General features: G+C 31.0%; 3 protein-coding genes across 4 annotated transcripts; 2 read left to right on the forward strand and 1 right to left on the reverse strand.

Annotated features, from left to right (window-relative positions):
* On the forward strand, nucleotides 1-1,026 carry LOC107905149 (uncharacterized). The gene has a single exon (XM_016831725.2). The coding sequence runs from the start codon at nucleotides 220-222 to the stop codon at nucleotides 856-858; it is 639 nt and encodes a 212-aa protein (XP_016687214.1). The 5' UTR covers nucleotides 1-219; the 3' UTR covers nucleotides 859-1,026.
* A 347-nt stretch (nucleotides 1,027-1,373) lies between these two features.
* Nucleotides 1,374-2,034, forward strand: LOC121217829 (uncharacterized). Its single transcript, XM_041094239.1, has 2 exons — nucleotides 1,374-1,673; nucleotides 1,825-2,034. Exons 1-2 carry the CDS (start codon nucleotides 1,526-1,528, stop codon nucleotides 2,013-2,015), a joined length of 339 nt encoding a protein of 112 aa, XP_040950173.1. The 5' UTR covers nucleotides 1,374-1,525; the 3' UTR covers nucleotides 2,016-2,034.
* Nucleotides 2,035-2,554: 520 nt separating this feature from the next.
* LOC107905150 (double-stranded RNA-binding protein 1) lies at nucleotides 2,555-6,634 on the reverse strand. Of its 2 annotated transcripts, none has more exons than XM_041094240.1 (6): nucleotides 6,366-6,633; nucleotides 5,515-5,777; nucleotides 4,670-5,275; nucleotides 3,638-3,756; nucleotides 3,315-3,358; nucleotides 2,555-2,862 (listed from the first exon to the last, which is right to left on the reverse strand). In XM_041094240.1, the coding sequence occupies exons 1-6, from the start codon at nucleotides 6,388-6,390 to the stop codon at nucleotides 2,738-2,740; spliced, it is 1,182 nt and encodes a 393-aa protein (XP_040950174.1). In that variant the 5' UTR covers nucleotides 6,391-6,633; the 3' UTR covers nucleotides 2,555-2,737. The 2 variants fall into 2 exon arrangements, with proteins under 2 accessions (XP_040950174.1, XP_016687215.2); XM_016831726.2 differs by lacking the exon at nucleotides 2,555-2,862 and adding an exon at nucleotides 2,988-3,185 and having other exon boundaries at nucleotides 6,366-6,634.
* Between the last annotated feature and the right edge of the window lie 17,888 nt (nucleotides 6,635-24,522).

Below are 24,522 nucleotides of genomic sequence, written 5' to 3' on the forward strand. Positions count from 1 at the left end.
TTTCCAGTCACAAATTAACTAACCCTCGATTGCTAGAAAACATAATTAAAAAAAAAAAGAATTATTATTATTATTAAAAAACTTTCAATTTCAAAACCATATTGACGGCTAATTCACAACAATCATAACTGCAACCACCATAGTCGTCTTCTTGAGAAACCCTCCCTTTAATCTGTTCCTTTTTTTCCCTCCTCAAATTCTAAAGGGATTAAGTTAAAGATGTGGACGGATCTACTTTTACAAGCCGCTATAATTCTCGTTACGATCTTTATGTTCCTTGCTATGCACGATATTCCCAAAAAGATCTTCACCAAAATCCGTTACCGGAATCGAGCCGACTTCCAGGCCAAGCGTCACTTCGTCCTCGGAGCCCAGCTCTTGGCTCAAGCCAGATCCTCCAAGTCTCGTTCATCCACCGCCTCTTTAGCCAAACAAGCCGAAGCCGAAGCCGACAAAGCCATTTCTCTCGACCGGAAAGACGCCGCCGCTTACATCCTCAAAGCCCTAGCCCTTGACCTCCAGGGCTTCAAAACCTCTGCTCTCGACTCCCTCGACGTCGCTCTCTCCCCTATTGCTGCCAAGTCGTTGACTGATAAAGAACGAGGCGACGCGCTGTTTAAACGAGCCGAGTTGGTGAAGAGCATGAATCGGCGCGGCGGCCGCGTCGACTCAGCTATTGACGATTTGACCAAGGCTCTAGAATTGAGCGGAGATAACGCCAAGGCTTTTTGTCTGTTGGGAGAGTGTTATGAAATGAAGAAGATGAAATCGGAAGCTAAATCGGCATTCGAGAAAGCTCTTAAGGTCGAGCCTACCTCCAACGTCGCTCGGACCGCCATTGATCGACTGGGCTCGTAGTCGGGTCCTTTATTTTCTTCCACCACCTTGTTCTCGACGCCTCCGTTTCAGATTTTCTTTTCCTGTATCATTTTGTTGTGTATTTCACTATTTCGATGTTTTTTAGAACATTCTCAATTCAATGAATTTGCCGCTATTTTTAATAAAAATAAATCCGAAATTTATTGAGATTTATATTTCAATTTTGTTACATGGAATATTTGATAATTGTTGCACTATAGTACGGAGCAATGTATTATTTATTTAATTTAATTTTATATAAAATACATTTAAAATCAAGTTTTTATAATACCTTTTTTTCGACATCTAAATTTCAATGTGAAGAAAAAAGTAATAAATTTATGACATAAATTACCATTTTGCTGGCGTTTTAAAAGTAGAATATAAAAATACATTACTTTTTAACTTGCACATATCTTAATTCTAAGCAGAGGCGAAAGTCTACATAGGAATTAAGGTCTTCGTTTTCTCCCATGTTAGTATTTTAAGAAAAAGGAGATTAGTTGACTTAGAAAACGTGTGGTGTGGAAATTGGCCAACTTTTCTACTTTGGTGAATCATAAAGAAGAGATAAATTTCTCCTTCTTTAATGCAATGAGAGCTTGACTTGGTGCGTACTTAACTTCCCTTGCGAATCCATTTTAAAAAGAAGCCTGTAAACATAAAAATGGCATCAAAATTGAGAAGGTGGAGCAAGGATATTTATATCTCTGCTCTGCTTGGAGTGCTTCTCTATGTTACTTTAACCACTTGTTTCCATGGATTACATAACTATTTGGAGGAACATACCCAAGTCAACCTCGCCGACAACTCGGGTCAGTAATACAATTTATTACCCTTTTCTCTCAATAAACTCTTTTGAGCAAACGAGGGATGAAAACCAAATTAATAACCGAGTTGGGTCTTAACATTGTCATTTTCTTTTAATAAACTACGGCAAAATTGAGACTTCTTGTTTATTTGCAGTTAAAAGACAAGGCTTGGTGGTAAGAAGCGTAAGAGATGGGTTTACAGCATTGGCAATCCGGTTTCTTCATTTCTTGGTGGCGAAATTGTTACAGTTCAGACATGTGCTGCTGCTGCACCACCCGGTTCCTTTCATGCCCATCACATTTTGGCTAGCCTTTATGCTATCAATCTTCCATCAGTCTTTGTGATAAGAATTTCAAGGCATGATTGCATTTTTGGAGAATAAAAATTAAAGAAAATTTTTTTCTTCTTTTTTACAAGTTCTTGATTAATCTTGAACCAATGATTAATTAAATTTATTATACTCTTTCGAGATTGTCACTAACCAACCACTTATTTTATATATCAAATTACATAATTAATTATAATTAATTAAAGGCACAAAAATATAATTTAGTCTCTAATATTTACTTATTTTATCGCTTTGATGTTTCTTTAATCATTTTTTATTTTTAATTTTCAAATTTTAATTAAATTATTTTCTTTTGAAAAAAAAAACTAATTGAACTCTTTAAATTTTGATAACATTAATGTGTCACTCGCACAATAAGTTACATATATTTCATTATTAACATGGATAATCTTTTAAAAAAGTTTTATGATTTTTTTTAATTTATTAAATTTTAAAATATTTTTTATTATTTTATTGAATTTTTATGAATTATACGTTAACCATGAATTTAAAAATTAAGAGTCAAAATAATCCAAAAAAAAAGAATAAAGGTCAAAATACAAAACAAATAAAAGCTAAAATTATTATTATGTGATAAAAAGTTTTTATAGTCTTTTGTTATATGACAAACCATAAGATGCCGTGAAAGTCAAGAAATATTAAATGAGCAATGAATATCTTTGTTTCTAATTTGGATGCGAATGTACGAATAAGATTAAAATTTTAATAACAAAAAAATCATGTTTTTTTTTTCTTGGACAAAATACCTTTGGATGGTTTTGGTTTGACACAATCAAAATTTGCGAAGTAGATAGGAAATGAAGAGATTGAGGTCCAAGGAAATTTCAGATGATAAACGTATCCTGCAAAACAAAACGGAGTGGTTTGACTACGTGCTTTGCAAGTTTAGAATCAATAATTTTGTTTACTATATAACCAAAAAAAGAAGAAGCATAATATTAAATTGTATACCATTAATTATTAATGTATCAAATTTTATATTAATTGGTAACACCTCGAGTACAACTAAAACATAATTATAATACCATATTGACCCCATTAGTGTTGACCAAACAAGCTTTCCTACTACCATATTTTTTTATTGAATGACATTTGTTAATAATAAATGGTTTCTGAAACAATGTATAAGAGGGCTGTGGGATCATGGTAAAGGCACAACTCTTTCCTGTTTCAGAATAAGCCAGAGAGTTAATACAGAAAAAAAAGGTTGAAGAGGGGAATTGAGGTTCTTAGTGTCTTATAATGGCGTCAAAGTTGAAAAGCATGAACCAAGATATAATTTGGGTAGCCTTACTTGGGCTGGTTCTTGGTGTCTTAGCTCGCTCATGTGTTGAGGGGCTGCAAAAGAGTACGGAGGAAGAGAATGTAAGACAACAATTTGGTGAGTTCTTTTTTTTTTAACGTTCATAGTTCCTAAACAATTCACTCAACATGATTTTGTCTAAAAAATAGAGTCAATTTGGTTGATTTTGTACTAACATTTTTCGTTTTGGTAATTGGGATTTGCAGATAAAGTATGCAGTAATGCGTTTAGAAGAATTGAGGATTGTTTTGTTACATTAACAGTGAAATTCCTCCATTTCTTCATTTCAAGGCGGTTACAGTTGAGATATTTACCGGCATTGTTTCCGGCACCTCAGACCATGTCTATGTTGTTTTGGGTAGCATTTACTCGATTGATCTCGTCCATGCCGGATAACCCTCTGCAGTAAATTTTGTTTCATCTCCATTTTTCTCTGATAAAGGGTAAAATTAGAGAGAGGACTAAGAAAGGGAGCAAAAAGTTAGAAGGCTGGATTGGCATTGTGATGATGTGCATGAATTTGGGTTATAAAGAAAATTACTGTAACACCATAGCCCCCACTCTCCCAAGTTTCTGAGAATGCAAAGCTAGGCAAAACTATTTCTCATGGTTAAATATCAATGAAAATCAACAATGAGATCAGCCATTACTTGGTGAATTTTTATATTTTAGTTTCTCTTTTTTTACTTTTAGAAACCCAGTTTTTAAGCATACAACAGTGCAAAAACCTTAAAAAAAAAAGAAAAAAAAAAGAAGAAGAAAGAGAGAGAGAGAGAGAAGGGATAAATAGACACTAACACTTAATGCAACAACATGAAGCTGATTTTCATTCTTTAAAATGTTCAAAACTCACAATACCAACACTCTGATCTGAACCCTGCTAAAAGTTTCCTACTTTACAATGAGTTATTTTAATAATGAAGACAAATTCTAATTTACTAATGGTGCAAAATTCTCAAGATGTCTGTAAAAAATAATAATAATAACTAGAAGAAAAATCTAGTAAGGGACCTGGTTCACCCCATTCCTTCCATTCTTTGTTTTCTCTAACAGCAAAATCAAATCCGGACGACAAAGATACCGCCTACTTTTTCTAGGACCTAGCCTTGGCCTGCGTATGCACAGATCCTGTCTACTGCTTGGTTTAAACCAGGAATGGTTTTTGAAGCCTATGCCAGACCCAGAGAGGGATCATTAACCATTGAAGACATCTCGTCCCCATCAGTCAATTTAACCAAATCAGTTAGATCATCATAAACAATGGAATGTTCCATATATGGAAGCTCGTGATTGCTATAAATAGAATTCAGAGAGGTTAAATGCTCAATTTTAGAATCAACAACAACCTGGTGAGCCAATGCAACATCTGCAGAAGGTGTATCTCGCTCGCTCAAGTCAGTCTCTATCTTTGTATCTTGGGGAATCCCCATAACTTCAGTACTTAAAGTTTCTGAACTCAATATGGTAAAAGAATCAGTTTGAACCCATTCTGATTTTAGCAGATCATCCGAACCAACAACTGAAATACCATTTCTTTTATCGTGAGAACAATCAGTATTTTTCCCAGAGAGTTTTCTTTTCAACATTTTCTTCTTGAACCGGGCTTTCTTTGCTTTGGGAACTTTCACAGTCTCGTCAGGATTAGTAGCCATCTCTGCTGCTCTCTTTCTGCAAGGAATAACCATTAGCCGAGAGTTGCCAAATGACTGATCAGGCAACTCAGATGCACTTGATTGAATAGCCAGTAAAGCAATTCTGGCAGCTTTGATCTCTGCTTCCTTTTTGGTTTTTGCTGCAGCTCCAACGTACCGAATGCCTCCAATCTCAACAGTACATGAATAGCTAGACAACCGCCCCAATGCTTCTTCCTTCTGACACTGATATACTGGCATTGCATAATTCATCTTCTGCGCATACTCCTGTAGTAGATTCTTGCACAAGCCTGTCTCGTGCTGAAGCAGACATCCATAGAAGAAGGTCAACCATGAAAAATACTTTTTCAAAAAATGAGAAGCCAAAGTCACAAACTAAATGAAAATAGTTATTTTACCACAAGAAGTTTTAGCAACTTCAAAACAAAGTTACAGAATTAATTATTACAAGCTACAACTCAATTTCTGAACCGTAACTAATAGTTGAAGATGCTTAGCACTAAGTGAATTTCATAAACTAAACCACGGTAAAAACTTACAACGGGTTGAGAGACGCTTTCATTGATTTCACCAGTCTTGAACAACTCCATGAGAGCAACTTCAGCAGCTGAATGCTCTGCTGCCTTGCGATTAAAAAATCCAGGCAAAGAATCATATCTAACATTATTTACTATCACCGTCGATCTAAATGACGGTTCATGGGAAGGACCTTCCTTGATAGTCTCGTATACAGGTGTAGGAAGACCCGCTTTTTGCGCATATTCCTGCAATTGACTCTTGAAAACATAGCAATTGGAAACACCTGGAAGCAATATTGGAGTATAAAGAAACAAAATGCAAGTTACAATCCCATGGAGTATGAAGAATTCTAAGGAACAATCCCTTAAAACAACCAATCAGAAAAACACAATCCCAGCTTTGAACCTATAATGCCATGCAAGGTCTCAGGCAATATGATCTTTGAAGATACTAAAATGGGTATGAAGAATTCTATGAATACCATAAAGGAACAATCCCTACTAAAACAATCAGCCATGAAAACACAATTCCAACACCGAACCCATATTCTAGAGCTTGAAAAAATAACCTAGAAAATCATCCAATATCAAGGAATAAAATCTTTGAAAATATTTGAACGAATACCAGGAATATAAGCTTCGTAATCCATCATAGCAATTAATCACTCGGATTACCAGAACAAAATCCCTTTTTCGCAATCAAAATTCACTCTTTACCATCTCATCAATTATAAACTGAAGCAAATCCAAGCTCCGTTAAACAATGATTTTGATTCAAAAGAATGCTCATTTCATTAAATTTGGAAGATAGATCAACATCAGTGTTATTTAGCAAGGAATTTCCAGCAAGTAAATAAAATAATATATATTACCTGAGAAGTTTACATTGGTGGGCATGGCTTGAAGTGATTCGTGAGCTTTTTTTGCTTAACTGAAATTTTTAAGGAAAAAAAAACACGATATGAATGTATTTAGGTGAGAAATTGAGACGAAAGGCGGTGAAACTTTCCTAGCAGTTTGCACTTTGCAGGACACTGGATGAAAGGGTTTATGGAAACTAGCGTCCATGAGAATGTTAATGAAGGTGAGAGATCAACGCCATCCAAGGTATGAGATTGGGGTTAATCGCACGGCTACTGAAAAGTTCTTCTTTTTCTTTAAAAAAGAGAAAAAAAAACAAATAAAATCATAAACTTTTTTTAAAGAAAAGCAAATTGATTTAGGTTTAGATTATACCTAATTTATAAATATTAAGAGTTAAAATTGTTATTAATTTTAAAAATTATCATCACTAATTTTTTGGTAAATAAATAAACTTGAATAATTGACTGGCTATTTTATAACTTTTTTTTGAGTAAAAAAAAGAAAAATTTATCAATAATTAGATGATTATTTTGTAACATTTTTTGGTTGAATGACAAAAAATACTAATAATTTATTGACTATTGTTTTAATTTATCCTTAGTTTATTTGTTTCAACGAGAAATGCAAATATAATAATGAGTTTAATCGATTAAATATTAACTCAATTGACATAAGTATTATTATTAATATAGAAACACGTAAGTTCAAATACAGTAATATGATATTCTCTTTCTATTTAAGAATTGAGGAAGGTTATAACTAAATCTATGCATTATATCAAAAATAATAATAATGAGTTGAATATATTCCTTAACAAAATAATGGGTTAATATATTATTTGTCTTTCAACTAGACCTGTCCATAGATCGGACAGCCCGGTCCGGCTCGACGGCCTGCCCAAAATATGGGAGGGTTCAGGTAAAAATATAGGCCCGAAATATGGGCTTGGGCAAAAAAACGAGGCCCGTACGGCCTGCCTGAAATATGGGAGGGTTCAGGTAAAAATATAGGCCCGAAATATGGGTTTGAGCAAAAAAAAGAGACCCGTTTAAAAAACGGGCCGGGCCTCGGGCACCACTTTTTTGGCCCGGGCTCGGCCCGGCCAGGCTCGAATATAATAAATATATATTTTATTTTTATTTTTTATTTTTTAATTTTTAATTTTTAATTTTAAAATACTTTTAAAATATTTTTATTTTTATTTTATTATTTTTAAAATAATTTTTTAATGTTTATTAAAAAATAGGCCGGGCCGGGCCAGGCTCAGGCTTATGATATTTTTTCCCGGGCCGGGCCTAGGCAAAATTTCATGCCCATATTTCGGGCCGGGCTCGGGCCTAGGAGGTGGGCCAAATTTTTTTTGGGCCCGGCCCGGCCCATGGACAGGTCTACTTTCAACTTGATAACTTGTCTAAAGTTTTTTGTTTTTTTAACTATCCCCGACTTGAAATTTGTTGATTAAAGCGTTGTTTATTAAATTACATCAAATTAAATATGGAATATAATTGAATTGCTTAAAAATTTTAAAATTAAATTAAATTAATCTAATAAATTTTATATTAAGTGATAAATAGCTTCTTATTTACGTATTATTTTTTATACAATTTATAGAAAAATTTAACATGTATTTATTAATATTAAACTTATTTAAAAAATTATATCACTAACAATATTAATTTTATGTTGATTTAATTTTTTATGGATTATTAATCAAAGCTAAGTTAGTATTCTTTTGAGCTATTAACTTTTGTATTGATGGTCAACATCAACAATTAGTGATACATGTTCTAAAAATTAAAAATTCAATAAAAGAATTGAGTAACTCAAATTACTCATAATTTTATTTAATTTAATATACATTATCCCTTTTTAATTTAAAATTGAAAACATCATTTTTATTTAGTTATAATATGCTATAATTTATATTATTAAAATTACTTTTTATATATTTATAAAGAGTAATTATTTGATACATAAGCAGTGAAAATTTTTAATTTTACAAGTGAGGTTAAGATTTTACTAGTTACTATGTCATATTTATTTATTTTGATATTCTTTATATCTATTTTATAGTCTATGTTCGAAATTTCGTAGTTACCCCTCTCAAAAATATTGTCTCCCCCACTAATGTACCAAATAGTTATTCATTTACAAATAAAATGATATACATATTATATATTTTTACATTATTTATTTTTAATATCATTATTATTCTTTTATAATTATTTTTAACCGATTAAATTCAATTAATTTAATATTTCTAAAAATATTATTTATTCAAACAAAATACTCATAAATATTTTTAATTTATGCATTTTGAAATAGCATTTTAAAATTCTCCAAATATTAAAATTTCTTATTTAAACCCAAATTATTTATTGGGATAAACTACACTCAAGGTCATCAAATTATTAGTAAGTTTACGTTTTAATCGCTCAACTTAAAAAAGTTACAAAATAGTCACTAAACTATTCAAAAGTTTTCATTTAAGCCACAGAATTATTCGAAAGTTTTTATTTAAGTTACTAGATTGTTAAGTTTTTTTTTAAGTCCACCAGAGAGCTCAAAGTGACGACTTGACGATTGGTAGGGTGGATCAGTATCCATCAACTAGTAAAAGAAAATAATTTAGATCCAAGTTGTTTTGATAGTCAATGTCAAAGACCAAAGAAAAAGTTTGTTTGGATTTCAATTCACATATTTGTGATGTTCAAAATTGTTTCATAAAAAAAACTAAATTGTAAAAGAGGAGGAATGAGAGCTTTAGATTGATATAGGTAATGTGAATAAAGAATGCTATACAATAATAATTTTAACAACTCAGTGACTTAAATAAAAAATTTTAAATAATTTAATGACCATTATATAACTTTTTAAAATTAAATGACCGAAACATAAATTTACCAATTAAATTGGTACCTAAACTATTAGTCATTCATCAATGTTGTATCTACCATTTTTTTTTCTCCCAATTTAGTAGCCGTGGTATTATTTCGTTAACCACTTTATTTCTTTTATATTTCCTTTCTAATCTTCACGTGGAAAAACGGTTCCTTTAAAAAAAAAATTCCCTTTTAATTTCTAATCCTCTTTCGCTTTCACACAAGATTCTTTCTCTTTCACAGAAACTCCATTGGCGCTGGTTCATCTTGAAGCAAGGTAAGTTGGGTTCAAAGATCTGGCTTCGTAAGTCGTCGATGCTCTACGCGCAAGGTATTTTCTGTCAGCGCTTGCCTCGCCGTCAAGGAAACAAGGATATAGTGAACAGGGCCTTTGCTTGCTGACCTGAAACGTTCTGGGTTGGTTTGGAACTCGAAGCCTTTGTAGCCATCCAGATCCGGGTCCTGGCTTATTGTTGCTCGTTATAGATTCTCCATTTTTTAAGAGAAGGGAGATTGGGAGAGGCAATAGCGTTTTGGGTAAAAGTGAAAATCCATAAATGGAGAGGAAAATTCATTAGAAAAATCAAAACTGGGTATTAAAAATGAAAAATAGCAATGCCGGAATTTGAGACTTGTTGCCGGAATCTAAAAAATTATGATTTTTTCGGCGAAAACATTAATTCTAATGAAGATAGTTATAGGTTTTCGATCTCTATTGCATTTTTCCCGTTTTATTATGAAAGAATTGAACAATTGGGGGGTTATATATATGACGATGGGTTGTCCAAGAAATTTTGTGCAAGAATGAAAACTATAAAATTGGTGCTTGAGAAGTTTAAATTTTAGAATGAAAACTAGAATTTTAGGAGGAGTTTCGTAAATGTTTAATAGAAAATGAACAATTAAAAAGAAAATATAAAGCAACTAAAGAAAAAATTGGAAAAAAATTAGAATACCACGTGTCAATCACTGATTTGCCTAATATTAACACGTCATTTTTCGTTAACGAATAATATCACAGATACCAAATTAGGAGTAAAAAACCATAAGTGCCATATTAATGAATGAAGTATAGCTCAGGTACCAATTTGCATATTAACCCTAAAAGGAAATTGGTTACAATAGGCCACTGGGAGTTAGGCCCCTCCACCTAGTTTGTTCGGCTGGCACGTTTCATGGCTTTTGCCAGCCAACCAACAACAACATCGTAATTGCGTCTACAATGAACAAAAGACGCATCCATGCATAAAGATAAATCTGTCCAAATACTGTGGACGATGGAGACAATCTCCCATGGTATGCTAGTTGTGGCTTCTAATGCATTGATAAACCCAATATTTTTAGTTTTATAATTATGTTGGAGTTGGACCATCCATTTCTCTTAGCAAGTGCATCTTCATTGAGCTTCGCAGCCAAGTGTTGGGCATAAAAATTTCCATGCTTTCACCATCAACGAGTTGTCCTTTATGGTTTTGCACCACAGCAACAATTCTTGCCTTTGCTATGGTTATTAAAATTCGTTGGAAAATTCAGTTTAAAAATATTTTTTTTAAATATAGTTAAAACTCACTCTTTTAATATTTATAATAATAAACTTTAAAGCAAATTATTATATATGATTTTTGCGAAGCGGTTTAATTCATTTCTTGATCTTTTACCAAACAATCTTCTTCGTTATCTTTAAACCTCTTAAATTACTTTGAGTTTTTATCAAACGATCTTCTTTATTATCTTCGAACCCTTCAGGTTGCTTTGAGTGTAAGCTCAAAATGAACTAAATGCACAAAATAAAAACTTTTACTAACTTTAGTGGAAAAGTTAATTTCTCTCTATACAAACGGAAAATTTTGGGTTTTTAAAAAAATAGAATTTATTATTGTAAATAAATTACTACTATCTCCTTACAGAGTAACAACTCTCAATAGCTTTTTTTGTAATTAGGTGATCCCATAATTTCTATTTATAGAAAAATAGTACAATTAAATAATAATATTTTAATAGAAATAATACAACCCTATTGTGCACTAGGGTTTGCCCCCCCTCTCTTATGTAATGAGCTATCAAACTCGTTTCGCTTATTGGGTATGATTATATGTGTTATCTAAACTTTTAACTGACCCACCCCGACGTGTGTGCACTGGAGCTTGTAATTATGCAATTAAATATATAATTTTAAGCTCAATATCTGCAAGTATATTGATCAAATTGTAATATAGTAAAACGTTACAACGAAACACTAAAAGTATTCCAAAGATTGTACCCAAGAAAAACTTGCCTAAACTAAATTGCAAATTCACACCCTACTAGATTTAAATACTACTTACATACTAATTATATTACGGCAAAGAAAACATTAATAAAAAGAGAATTTATAAAATAACATAAAAATAAATACTAAAATAAAATAACCAAATTTCAATCAAATTAAGCAAACTGAAGATTAACTCGCATCCGTGTTCATGATTAACTTCAGGTTCAGGTTTTTAACAAATTAGCTAACGATTAATATAGCTAATACCTTTCGGCCTATAACCAGATTAATTGATCGATTTAATCTACTTATCTTTCGACCTAATAGCTTAAACCAAACTAGATTAAGTTAGTACTAAGTAAACTATCCTTTCGGTCTCATCTACCTAAGTTACTTTTTAAGGTCGTCAATCCTATGGTTTAACCTCACATAACCTATTCAAACGAATTGTGGTAAACCCCGAACTCTTAGTCAATCACTTCCACTTTGTAATAGCCCGATTTTCGATGGTATCGAAAATAGTGGTTCAATGTCACTAAATCTGACGAGTAAGTTCGTAAATATTATTATTTAATATTTACGAGTCAAATGTGATTTTTTTTAAAAATTATTTCCGGGACTCTGTTCTGGTAAATCAGATTCGTAAATATTTTAATAAATATTTATGAATTTAGTTGTGAGTTTAATTTGGTTTTGGTTAGGTAAATTAGCTTAAAATAAGAGAAATTAGGAAAAATGACTAAATTGTAATAGAGTGAAAGTTTAATTATAGATTAAAGAAAAACTAAAGGGACTAAAGAGGAAATTACGCCTTTTTTCTAAAGTTGAGGCGGTTCATAAGAGAAATATCAAAGATATTTTTAATTAAAATATATTATATTATATTAACTTAATAAATAAGTTATTATATTATATTATATTATATTATTATATAAACAAATAAAAAAAAGGAAACATAATGGAAATTGAAACGAAAACAGAGAAGCAAAAACGAAAAAGAAAGAAAAAGAAAAAGAGAAAGAAGGAAGCCCCGACCAAGGGTTTCAAAGTTTCCAAGTTCAATTGGTTAGTCAATTTAGTCCTTTTTTCTTATAATTTTGATGTTTTTGGAATCCTAGAACAAAATACTACTTGATTTAAGTTGAAATTTTGAAAGTTAGTAAATTTTTAGATGTTTTTCATGTTGAATAAATTGAAGAATTAGTGATTAAATTGATAAAATTTCAAGTTAGAATAGAGAAATGGATTAAATTGTAAAATAAATTATAAGTTTTGAATTAATAGGGACTAAATTGAGAGAATTTTGAAATTAGGGATTTATGGTGAAATTAGAGAGTTATATTAGTTTAAAGTGGGAATGGAATGAAAATGTGGAATTAGTTTTGAGAATAAAAGTTAGTCTCGGTTTAGGGACTAAATTGGAATTTAGAAAAATATTGAGTAAAATTTAAAATATTTAATGTGAGATTGAATGGTGTTGTATTGATGATTTTTAATTGTTTTAATTCCGTAGCTAGCGTTGTACCGGAATTCTCGACTAAAAAGGGAAAAAAATATAGTTGACGAGGAATAGCTCGAAATTCCTAGTTTGTATTTCTATAATCCGAATCTAATTATTAATTATTGTATTTTGATTAAATGTTATAGTAAGTGATCGATGTGAGAATTATTGTGTTTTACGATTGAAATGGATTGTCTTGATATGTGATGAAATTATATTGATTGAATTGAATTAGTATATATATTATGAATATATATATATGTGTGTAAATGTGAAATTGTGCAAATATGATAATTGAATTATTTTTTATATGTATAAAATTCAGTTTTAATGCCCAATTATACGGAATTTAGAACTATTGGGATATTAGTGGCATGCCATTAAGGAACTTTAGTGCGCTCTCTGATTATTAGCATGCTGGTGCTCTCTGATTACTAGCACGTCAGTGTTCTCTGTTTAGCACTTTAGTGTTCTCTGTTCATTAGTGCATAATAATGCACCTCTATATTTGTTTCGTATATCCGGTGTGTTCTATAAAATCTACTTTGGGCTAAGAATATGAGATAATAAACTGAAAATAGAATGTGAAATATGTTGTAAATACATGGAATACACGAGTTATATATTCATAAATTGATTGTGGAATGGATAGTGCCATTGTTTAAATGATACGTGAATAAATTATGGAAAGGTATTATATATAGCAAGTGATGACAATTGAATATTGTGTGATTTTAAATGTTCAATTGTGCTTAACATCTTATTATACATATTTTATTGTTTTGTTTTTAAAAAAATTTGGATTATAGAAATACCACTGAGTTTTTACTTAGCGTACGGTTTTGTTTTCCGTGCACAAGTTAAGTACTTAAGTTTGATCGATGATTCAACATCCAACAACGATCCCGAACTCAAATATGGTGATGTTTATTTCTTTGTGTCGGCATGTACCTAGAGTGTCTAAATATTAGTTATTTTGTGGTTTGATTGTAAATGAAGTTATAAGATCTATTTTGGAGAGTTTATAATTTGGATTAAAATGATGCTTTGATGACTTGTTTTGATGATATAAAATGTTTGAGATTTCTGTCTGTTTGATCTGTAATCTCCGATAATGCTCCGTAACTTGGTTTCGATGAGGGATACGGGTTGGGGGTGTTACACACTTCCACTCGTTAATCTTCCTAGGGTTATTAGTTCATGGCCATACTAGATGTAATTTTCCCTAATCGAACGTTAAACATTCAAATTAAACATAAAAACAATAGAAAGGAGAAGAGAAATCTAGATTCGAAAATATTTGTTGAAGCTTTGAATCTGTGAACCCTTGAATGGATGTTGATCTTGATTCAGTTGAAGCATAAACGCAAATAAACAAAATGAAATTGTGAAAAGAACTGAACTTAAGAAGAAGAAGAAAAATTCAAATAATCAAAAGAAGCTCCCTTAACAGGTTCTAAGAGCTAATTTTTATAATATTGTTGTTAGATGACCAAATAAGGTCAATTACAAGCTGCTAAACACGTTAATTATCATTGTGCGGATGAAAAATGCCCTTGGCTGATAAATGCTCTTGACTGGTAAATGGACCTCGTCGGACCGGTGTCGCGACATCCCATGGCTATTGTCGCGACATTGAACATCAAATACTCCCTTTTTTGGTTTGAAGTTGGATGTCGTGACATTGAGTAGTTGTTGTCACAAAATTGAAGGCTGAATGCTTCCCTCTAGGTCCGAAGTTCGTTGTCGCGATATTGGATGGTTGTTGTCGTGACATTGAAGGCTGGATATTCCCCCTCTAGGTTTGAAATTTGTTATCACAACATCCTTTTTTAATGTTGCTACATTCAGGACAGTCCACTGACTCGTAGGCTTAAAATGTCATCTTACATACTTAATTAATATGTCAGTTTCCTCCTTAGGCCCAGATTGGCCTAACAAGTCATAAAACACACTAGAAAGCTCATTTTATTGAATTCAAAGGTAAAACTACTAAGTCCAAAAACCAAATAAAAAAAACATCAAATTACTCAAATACAAGCTCATTAAGTGTTGAAATAGCTTAATTTGCCACAACTTGTGGCAAATCATTAACCAACCTTATAATTTATTCAACCCAATAACTATTTTTCTATTTTCCAAAATATTAATTAATTACTACAACAACTAATTAATTTAATTCTTACTTCTAACTTAAATAAAAATTTTCTCACTTTAAATTTCAGTTATTTAATTACAATCAATTAAATAATAATTCAAAAAATAATAATTTAATTATTAAGTCATAATTTTGTACTTTGTGAGATAACGCATTCACTCTAAATAGTGATACGTGTGATATTTTTCTATTATTCGTCGTTTTTATTCTTTCTATATTATCGATTCTATGAGCAATCTATTTTGGATTTATATCTAGCTAGCAGATGGACCAATTGAACATATATAATTAAGGCTAAAATAATTTATAATTAAGTTTTGACTCTTCATCTATTAATTATGACATTATTTAATCATGGATTCATTATACTAAAGTACCACGATTGAGCTTTCCTTATTATATACCATTATGAAAGTAACTTAATAAGTGTTTGTCCAATAGCCTTGTCATAAGTATGTTACTCTCGTAGGATATCCTTAATCTTTTTGAGTCAAATTTGTTCTATGTTCACCCAATATAATCTTATTTTATCTCATGGTATTCATTACATCTTCCATCATGAAAAAATTAATTACTAACTAATAGTAATTAAATTATTTATCTTAGACAAATGACTCGTGGCTATGTTATTTTTCCATCTATCATGTAATGCCAATGAGAGGATATCACTTACCCTTTATTTGGCTATGAATTTTGATCTGCTATAATTTGATATGTCAAATTAGGCTCTCCAATACACTCGAGGAGTTTATTCTCAAGCAATTTAAGTGTCTTTTATATGTTTTTATCGATTTTTAATTTTAACCATTAATAAACATTTTTGTTTAGTTTTATACCCTTTTGTGACTCAAATTGGCTAAACGTGCCATGGGAAACCTAACAATGTGATTGAGTTGGTGTAGGGAGATTATAAGGGCTCAAACTCGATGAGAACATCATTCAGAGTGAGTATGCGACACCAATGCCTTGAAGTCTTGATCTCCTTGAAGGTGTTGAAGTGAAGAAATTGAGTCCTTTTCCAGTGGTATCGCGACACCAAGATCCCAAAACCCCAATTTAGCTATTGTTTTGGGTATCACGACACCCACCAAAGCTTGGGTTTCGTGATATCGCTACCTGACAGGGAGAAATTTTACTGTAAGAGTAGTTTTTGTCAAACACCAACACCAATCAAAATACAACGTCTAGAGGCATTTTGGTCCAAAATTTGGGGTTGTAATAAGATGTTAAAAGTCACTTTTGGCCGAGAGAAAAAAAGAGGCTGTTCACTTTACTTTCTTTTTATCTTTTTAACTTTCTAGTTAACTTTTTATTCCTTTCTAGGGTTAAGTTTTAAGTTTTTTTCTGGTTTTAATGTTAGTTAGTTTTCACTATAGCTTGGTTTTATTTTCACTTTAGTATTACAACTCTCTTTGTATTTTTAGTTTAATCTATGGTCATTAATATAACTCAACCTCATTTTCTTTTCTTAGATAAAAATCAGAACTTTAGTGTTATTTTTAACCACCATTGTTGTCACATTCATCTTCTTCAAGCAACTATCAAGAAAACTCTAAGATTTCTTTAACTCTCTTTTTGTGCTTATTTTAAACTATATTGGGTTGTTGCTTGTATAGAAATGATGATGAGTAGCTAAATTTATGGCGGTTGATTTATGGAAATGTTGTTTGGTTAGTTTTTGGTACAATGATTAAATTGTAAAAATTAGGCTAAATTGAATAAACTTTAAAACTTATAATTGATGCCTCTAAGGGAACGCATAAATAGGTGAGACCAAGAAGAGATCCTATTGAGCATCAATTCGTTTATCTTGGGTTAGTTTAGGCTTTTTAGATCCCTAATCCAAAGACTAATCATCAACATAACAATCAACCAACCATTTTCGTTTATTGAATTGTTAATTTCGTAGTTTTACAGTTTTACAATTTGGTCCTTGTTAGTGTTAGGTAGTTAGTTCGCTTAATTAACCCCGATCATGAATTATCGTAATATAGAACTTAATGAGTAGTTAGCTAGACTTCCTTTTTGCATGCTTGTCAATTAGGAATCACTTAGTCCCTGAATTTTATTGGGTTCGATCATTGGAATACTCGAGTGGTTCATTGTAACATTAAAAATATTACAACTCGACTTGTCACACTTATTGTAAATGAAGTTATGCCTTGCAACAGTCGTATACATAACGTACTATCTTTAATCTCTTTAGTTATTTGAACTCAAGCTTTTAATACATCAAAGAAAATGAGTCACGCACACATAGCCAGTCACTTATTAAGATTGAGGTAAGCCACACTATGAACATCATACGTGAATTAGTCTATAAATGAATCTAGGATTAATTTAAATTGGGTTTTGTTTGATGTATTGTCAATCTAGACAATCACACTTATGTCTCTATCTTATGGGAGTAAACCACTCTAATACCTAAGATAAGGTATCTCTCTATTTGGACTTGATAGACGACATAATAATTTTATAACTGATTTGTTAATTATGATTTATCAGAATATGAACATTTTAGATTACCTACTAATATAATTTGTCTTCTTGCATTACGATCAAGCTACGTAATGCAACTTAGATTAGTTAAACATTAGGTAATCAATGAGCCTATATTTGCTTACATTTTTCTTTAAGTGCAAAATCGTTTAGGACATATACAAATTATATTAATGTGAATGATGAAATTTTATTTAAATCAATCTGTTCAGAATCACAAGTATAAATGACGAATAAACTACATTTAGGACACTAGATCTTAACAAATGTTACATCACAGTTGAATTTCAAAGTGGAAGTGGTGGGTTCCAAGATTCAAGAGTGTTGGTTTTGTCTAGATTGTGTTATGGAGGAGAGTGTTGGATGTTATATTCACAAAATCCTTTTCTTGCTTTGAGTCATACCTAAAATGGAACAACCTTACAACCTTTGCAAGCTTTCGTTATAGGTTTTCCATGTTTCCAAACATAGAAAGATGATGAGAGCCAGGTCATCAAGTTGATTTTGATGAGCATGTGGATGATGCACGCTCAATAGTTAAAGCAAAAGCTAAAGCTTAGTGAGGATGAGACGTAACCACATCTAAAGTAACTTCACACATTTTTAGCAAAATGACATAGAAAAAGATGTGTTCAGTAGATTCCACTACATTCTCACATTTGTGTCATTTGTTGTGGAATGTCTTGTGTCATTTCATGAGGTTATCTTTATGCTCAATAACATTCTTCCAACTCCTCCATATAAACACTTGCATTCAAAGGACAATTGAGTTTCTAGATGGTTTTCCAAATGGTTGTTTGAATGGGCATGGTTGATTAGACTAGGAATTGGCTGAGAATTGGTCCAAGGAAAGGAATCAAATCAATTGATTCATAAATTGATATGAACCTGTTGAATCGAGCTAAAAATCTATTAAACTAACGGTTAAACTGTAACGCCCCATACCCAAGTTTATTAGCGGAATAGTTGGTTGGGAAAGGAAGTGTAACACCTCTTAACCCCAAACCGTCGCCGGAATAGGATTACGAGGCATTACCGGATATCTCGGACAATTTACAAATAATTCTTAAATAAATAACAAACATATTATAAAATGATTATAAATTCATAAAATTTATGCTAATTGGCTTCATTCATTTTTTTTAAATTTCGACAGTATTTCTACTTATTTTTACATAAAACCCCCTGCAAACTTAAACCAAAAACAAACCAATACCAATATTTCAATCAATGATTTTATACTTTAAAACATTACTAAATCATGCTTAATATATTGATTCACTATTTTATTTATCATTCAAAAAATTATAACCATTTACTCACAACCAAGATCATTTAGCATATATATATTTATATATATACAACTCGTGTTCAATCACCTAGTACATGCCACTTAAACAAAAGGAAAAAAATACATCACCAAAATTTTCTTGATGGAGTCGGGATCTTTCTGGATGCTAAACTGGACCTTGAACTCTAATGACCTGCGCACAGAAACAACTGTACGCTGAGTATTTCATACTCAGTGGTATTACCATAATTCAAATTATAATATTAATAAACATGTAACGCATAAAATCAAACTCACATTTCATATTTCCACAATAACAATTCATCAATTAATATCATATATCCATAATTTGGAACTTGGACACATCATGAACCTTAGATTCATTTCTCAATCTCATATCACAATTCGACTTCTCATTTCATTTCAATAGCTCGATTGAACAACTCATTCAGTTTATCATTTTATTATTTACCCTATTAACAAAACTCGGACTTTGGCGGATACACGGATCCAACCAAACACTCCAGTATGGCACCTAGTGCCTCATTGGATAGTTCGAAGCAATAGTTGACACCCAGTGTCTCATCGGCAAAGCAGAAGAAAGTTGGTACCCAGTACCTCATCGAATCTATCCGAAGAAATATAGTGACACCCTGTGTCTCATCGACTCGAGGTCAAAGTATCCCTGAACTCTTCCAATCCTATGGCATGCCAACTATATCCAACTCAGCCCGACTAGTTAATAGGGTCTCCAAATTCACATTTTAGTTCAGTTTCACTTTTTCACTTTCAATCACAATTCAATTCAAAATTCACTTTTCCATTTTTCAAGTCAATATTCAATTAAATTCCACACATATATTCATCATTCAATTGAATTTCTTTCAACCTAATAATAATACTTACCATATATTTCACTTACCATACATATAAATTTAAATATAGCATTTAATAATAAATAAATTGTATTATAGTAATACAAACCGTAAATCTCCCGTTTTAGTCCTCGATAGCTTTCTCCTTTCCTCTTGATGCTGATGCATCGGGTTCTTTGTTAGCAAATTAAACTCCAAGCTTTAAAAACCCTACTTTCCCTTTTTCTTTCTTTTTCTTCTTTCTTTCTTTCATTTCCCCTACTTCGAAATAGCTTCTGTTCTTTTTCTTATTTGTTTCTTTCTTTTACTTTATTTTATTTGCTTTATTATTTTTAATTACTAAATAATTAATATAATATTAATATAAAATATCTTGTGCTCAAATATTAAGTAAACCAATTGTTTAATTACATTTGTACATATTTATTTTATTACACTTGTATAAATTTTATACCATTTATTTGTCAATATTATTTAATTTATTTAATAAAAATCTATTTAACAACAATTGATAATATTACAAATGTACACATATATTTTATTTATAATTGTACAATATCATCCATACTGTTGACACCATTTTTTTTATGAAAACGGGGTCGACTTGGATTTAAAAAATGAAAACGAAAACGGGAGTCGCCACGAATCCTTTTTTTTTATAAGGTGTGATCGGATCACCTTGAAAAGGGGTTGTTTTTAATAAACGGTTTAATTTTATTAAAACAAGGATTTTGGTCCACAGAATTCAGAAAAACAGGTTCGGGAATCGGTTACGTACGAGGAAGGATTAGCACCCTCGTAACGCCCAAAAATTGGTACCTAGTTGATTAGTTAATGTCTTAATGTCGAAATTTGAAAACTCTAAAGAGATTTTAAATACGATTGTAATGGCACAAATTCAAGGTTATCGGAATAGTAGTTTCGTAACCACAAATCCGATTTAAAGAGAAATTTATTTTAATATTTTGCATGAATATTGAGATGATAGGAAAATCGTATGAAAATATAGATAGAAGAATTTTACCGATTTAGTGGTTAGTTAGAAAAAAAATTATTGAAGAAATTCAGTAAAAACAAGGTATCGAGACCTCGATCTCGTAAAATCGAGTCAAAAATATTTTTATAAATATTTATGAAGTGTTAGTAATATGGTATTAAAATTTCGTTAGAAAATTTTAATGTTTGGGTAGTCAATTAAGTGAAAAGGACTAAATTGAAAAAGGTGTAAAAGTTACTAGAAGGATTAAATAGCTCAATTGTTAAATGAGGAGGAACATAAATTGCAAATAAGCCCAAAAGAAGATATTTTGGGCGGCATACGCTGAGAAAAAATCAGGAGAATTGAAGAATTAAGGGTAAAATTGGAATATTGCAAAATTTACTTTAAAAGTTAGGACTAAAGTGGAATATCTAGAATTCTCTTTATTTTTCTGCATTCTCATCAGTCAAAAAACATCTTAAGGGTTTATTCAAGCTGGTTTTTCATAATTTTTGCACCAAGTGAGTTAATCCTTGCATTTTTCTTGTAATTTTTGTGTTTGTAAGACTTTTACAGCTAGGTCCTATTACTAAATTCATTAGTTTTTGATTTTATGAATGAATTTGAAAGTTTCTATGAATATGTGCTGGAAGTTTATGATGAAATAGGATGAATTTGAAGCTTTAATTTGTTTATGAGATGATTTTATTAGGTAATTTCAATAGAAATTGTTTTGTAGGACTTAATTGTGAAAAAAGTTTGGAATTAAAGTCTAGTGCTAAAATTATGATTTCCAAAGGTTATAAAGTAGTTTAAAGTGATAGAATAAAGTGTTGGTTGAGAAAAATCAGCTCAATTGAGAGGTTAATTGAGCAGGGATGGAATTATCATTTATTGAAAGCGTAGGGAAAGAATGATAATTAACATTATGCACTAAAACAGTTTTGGACAGCAGTAGTAGTCTAACTTTGAAAAATCACCAAAAATTGTAGAGATCGAATTAGAGGATGAATAAAATATTAAATTAAATCTTATTGAGTCTAGTTTCTTATAAAAGAAACGGTGTAAGCAATGAAATTGTAAATCATGAGATATAATAGATTTTGTGAGACAATGTCAGAATGAATTCGGGTTCCCCTGTTTTGACTCTGGAAAATCATTAAAAATTGTACAAAAATGATTATGAGTTATAATTTATATGGTTATAATCATTAATGAGTCTATTTTCAGAAGAAACAAATGGAAACATAATTCAAATTCTTTACAATGAGATAATTAATTTTTAGTGAAGAGAGATTGGAACTGTCGAATGGTGAAACAGGGGAAACTTTAAAGAATAAAATGTACTTATTGGCTAAACCAAAAATTCTGAAATTTTTATGGTAAGAAGATATATGAGTCTAGTTTCGGGGAAAATTAGCAAATCTTAATTTGGAGTTCCGTAGCTCAAGATATAAATAATTTAGTGACTGTAACTCAGTGAGATAGCTTTGAATGCACTATAAATAATAATGGAATTATAGAGAATGTTACATATGAACATGAAAAGTATTAGATTAATGATTAAATTTATTTATTTAGATCCGGAAAATTCAAATACGAAGCAAGATCGAGGAAAAGAAAAAGTTCAGGATTAGTAGATTTTTTGTTACAAACAAGTGTCGAGGTAAGTTCGTGTAACTTGAATTATATTCTTAAATGCTTGAAATATATTTTTCTTGATGTGAATATGATTTAGATGTTTATTGTATGATAATTGATGAAGTATTGATATTCTTGATGAAAAGAGAAAATAAATCCCAGTTGAATGAAAGGAAAATTCGATGGATCTCTGAAAATGAATTGACGGTAAAAAGGATCTAGCCCGGATGGGTGATCCTATCCTGATATAGCCCTCCCGAAGAATATGTGGAAAATGGATTTAGCCCGGACGGGTAATCCTAATTAGGGTCTGAATTTAGCCTGGACTGGTAATTCAGATCCAAACTCATTAGAGTAATTGTCGTTGCAGGGGATTTAGTCTGGACTGATAATCCCGCTGTAAGGATGAGGTTCGCGGGAGTGTGCTCTCTGAAATAGAAATGTGCACACATGAATATGAATTGACAGACCCGAATTTGTACACTAAAGTGTACATCTGAAAATTCATCGAAATTCCGGGAAATTCAACGGGATAAATATGGAAAAATAACAAGGGAATGGAAAATATGGAATTGATGAGCTCATCAATCATTTGTCTTTGTAATGAATTTATATGATGTTTACTTAACTAATGCAAAAGTTGAGTTTGTATGTGATAGGTATATGTTTATGTGAATTGGATGTGTGCTTGTGTTATTAAATGATAGGTGTATAATATGGTAAGTATAATTATTGTTGCATGAACTTACTAAGCACAATGTGCTTACCCCGTTCTCTTTTTTTCCTATTTTGTAGTGCTCGGGAGCTCGAAGGTTGGAGATTAGTCGGAGCTTTATCACACTATCAACCCATATCGTTTGGTATTTGAAAATGACTTATTTTGAAAGAATGATATGTATAGACTAAATACCAAAATTACATAGAAATGAATGTTTGTAACTTAGCTGTTGGTATGGCTAGAGTAAGTATAACTTTGAGATTTTGCGAAAAATTTCTTATGGCTTCGATTTAATATCAGTTTAGTCCCGATGTATGTTTTGGGCTTCGGAGGCCCATCCAAGGGACGTCATGACATGATTCGATAAATGAATAGTAATTAAACTCGTAATAACAGAAAAATTAATTCAGTAAAATCTGGTAATGCCTCGTATCCTATTTTGACGACGGAAACGGGTAGGGGTATTACAACGATCCTTTGTTTAAAGAAACTTATAAGGAACGAGATACTCGTTAAGATCTTATTTCGGAAAGAGAAAATGTCACACCCAATAAGTTAGGGTACAATATTTTACTTCTTCAGAAATGAGCTTGTCTAAAAACTTGCACAGTAAAATTTAAAAGGATATTCAATTGTTTAAGTCATATGAAAAAAATTGCAACCCAATACGTTAGGGCACAATTTCTCAAAATACTAAACATTGAATATTGCCTTTATTTATTTTATTATTATCTTGGAAATCCTCGTCTCAAGAAAACAACGTGTCATATCCAATGCTTTAGGACAGAACGTATTGAATTCCCGATAACGAGCTTTTATTTACGTTTTTTATAAAAAGAGTAGTCTTGATTATTTAGATTCAACGAAGAAAACCGGAACCCAATATGTTAGGGCTCGAATCTCTCGAAGATCCCAAATATCAAGTACTACCTATATTTTCAAAATTTTTTGAATCTAGGTAAAAAATTTGATGAAATGGAATAACAAGTATGATAATGTAAATAAAATGATACGAGCAACAATAAAAGTACATATAAAAAAACAATTGTACATGAAATAATGAGTAAATAAAAAGAGCTAAAGCATTTCATAAAAATAATGATGAACAAGTAAATAAATATCAAATAAAATGATCAATAACGATATGAATTACAAAAGATACAATGTCTATATATGTATATCTATGTATTTAAATAATAAATTATAAAATATATGAACGTATGTACATATATAAAAAATGCATATCTAGGTGTATATATATATATAAAGAGTATAAAAACATAAGTATGTACATATAAGAATATGTATGTGTATATAAATTATATGAAAATATAAAACATATAAGTATGTGTATATATTTATAAGAAATA

This window comes from Gossypium hirsutum, chromosome D05, assembly GCF_007990345.1.
Source record: "Gossypium hirsutum isolate 1008001.06 chromosome D05, Gossypium_hirsutum_v2.1, whole genome shotgun sequence".
Lineage (NCBI taxonomy): Eukaryota > Viridiplantae > Streptophyta > Magnoliopsida > Malvales > Malvaceae > Gossypium > Gossypium hirsutum.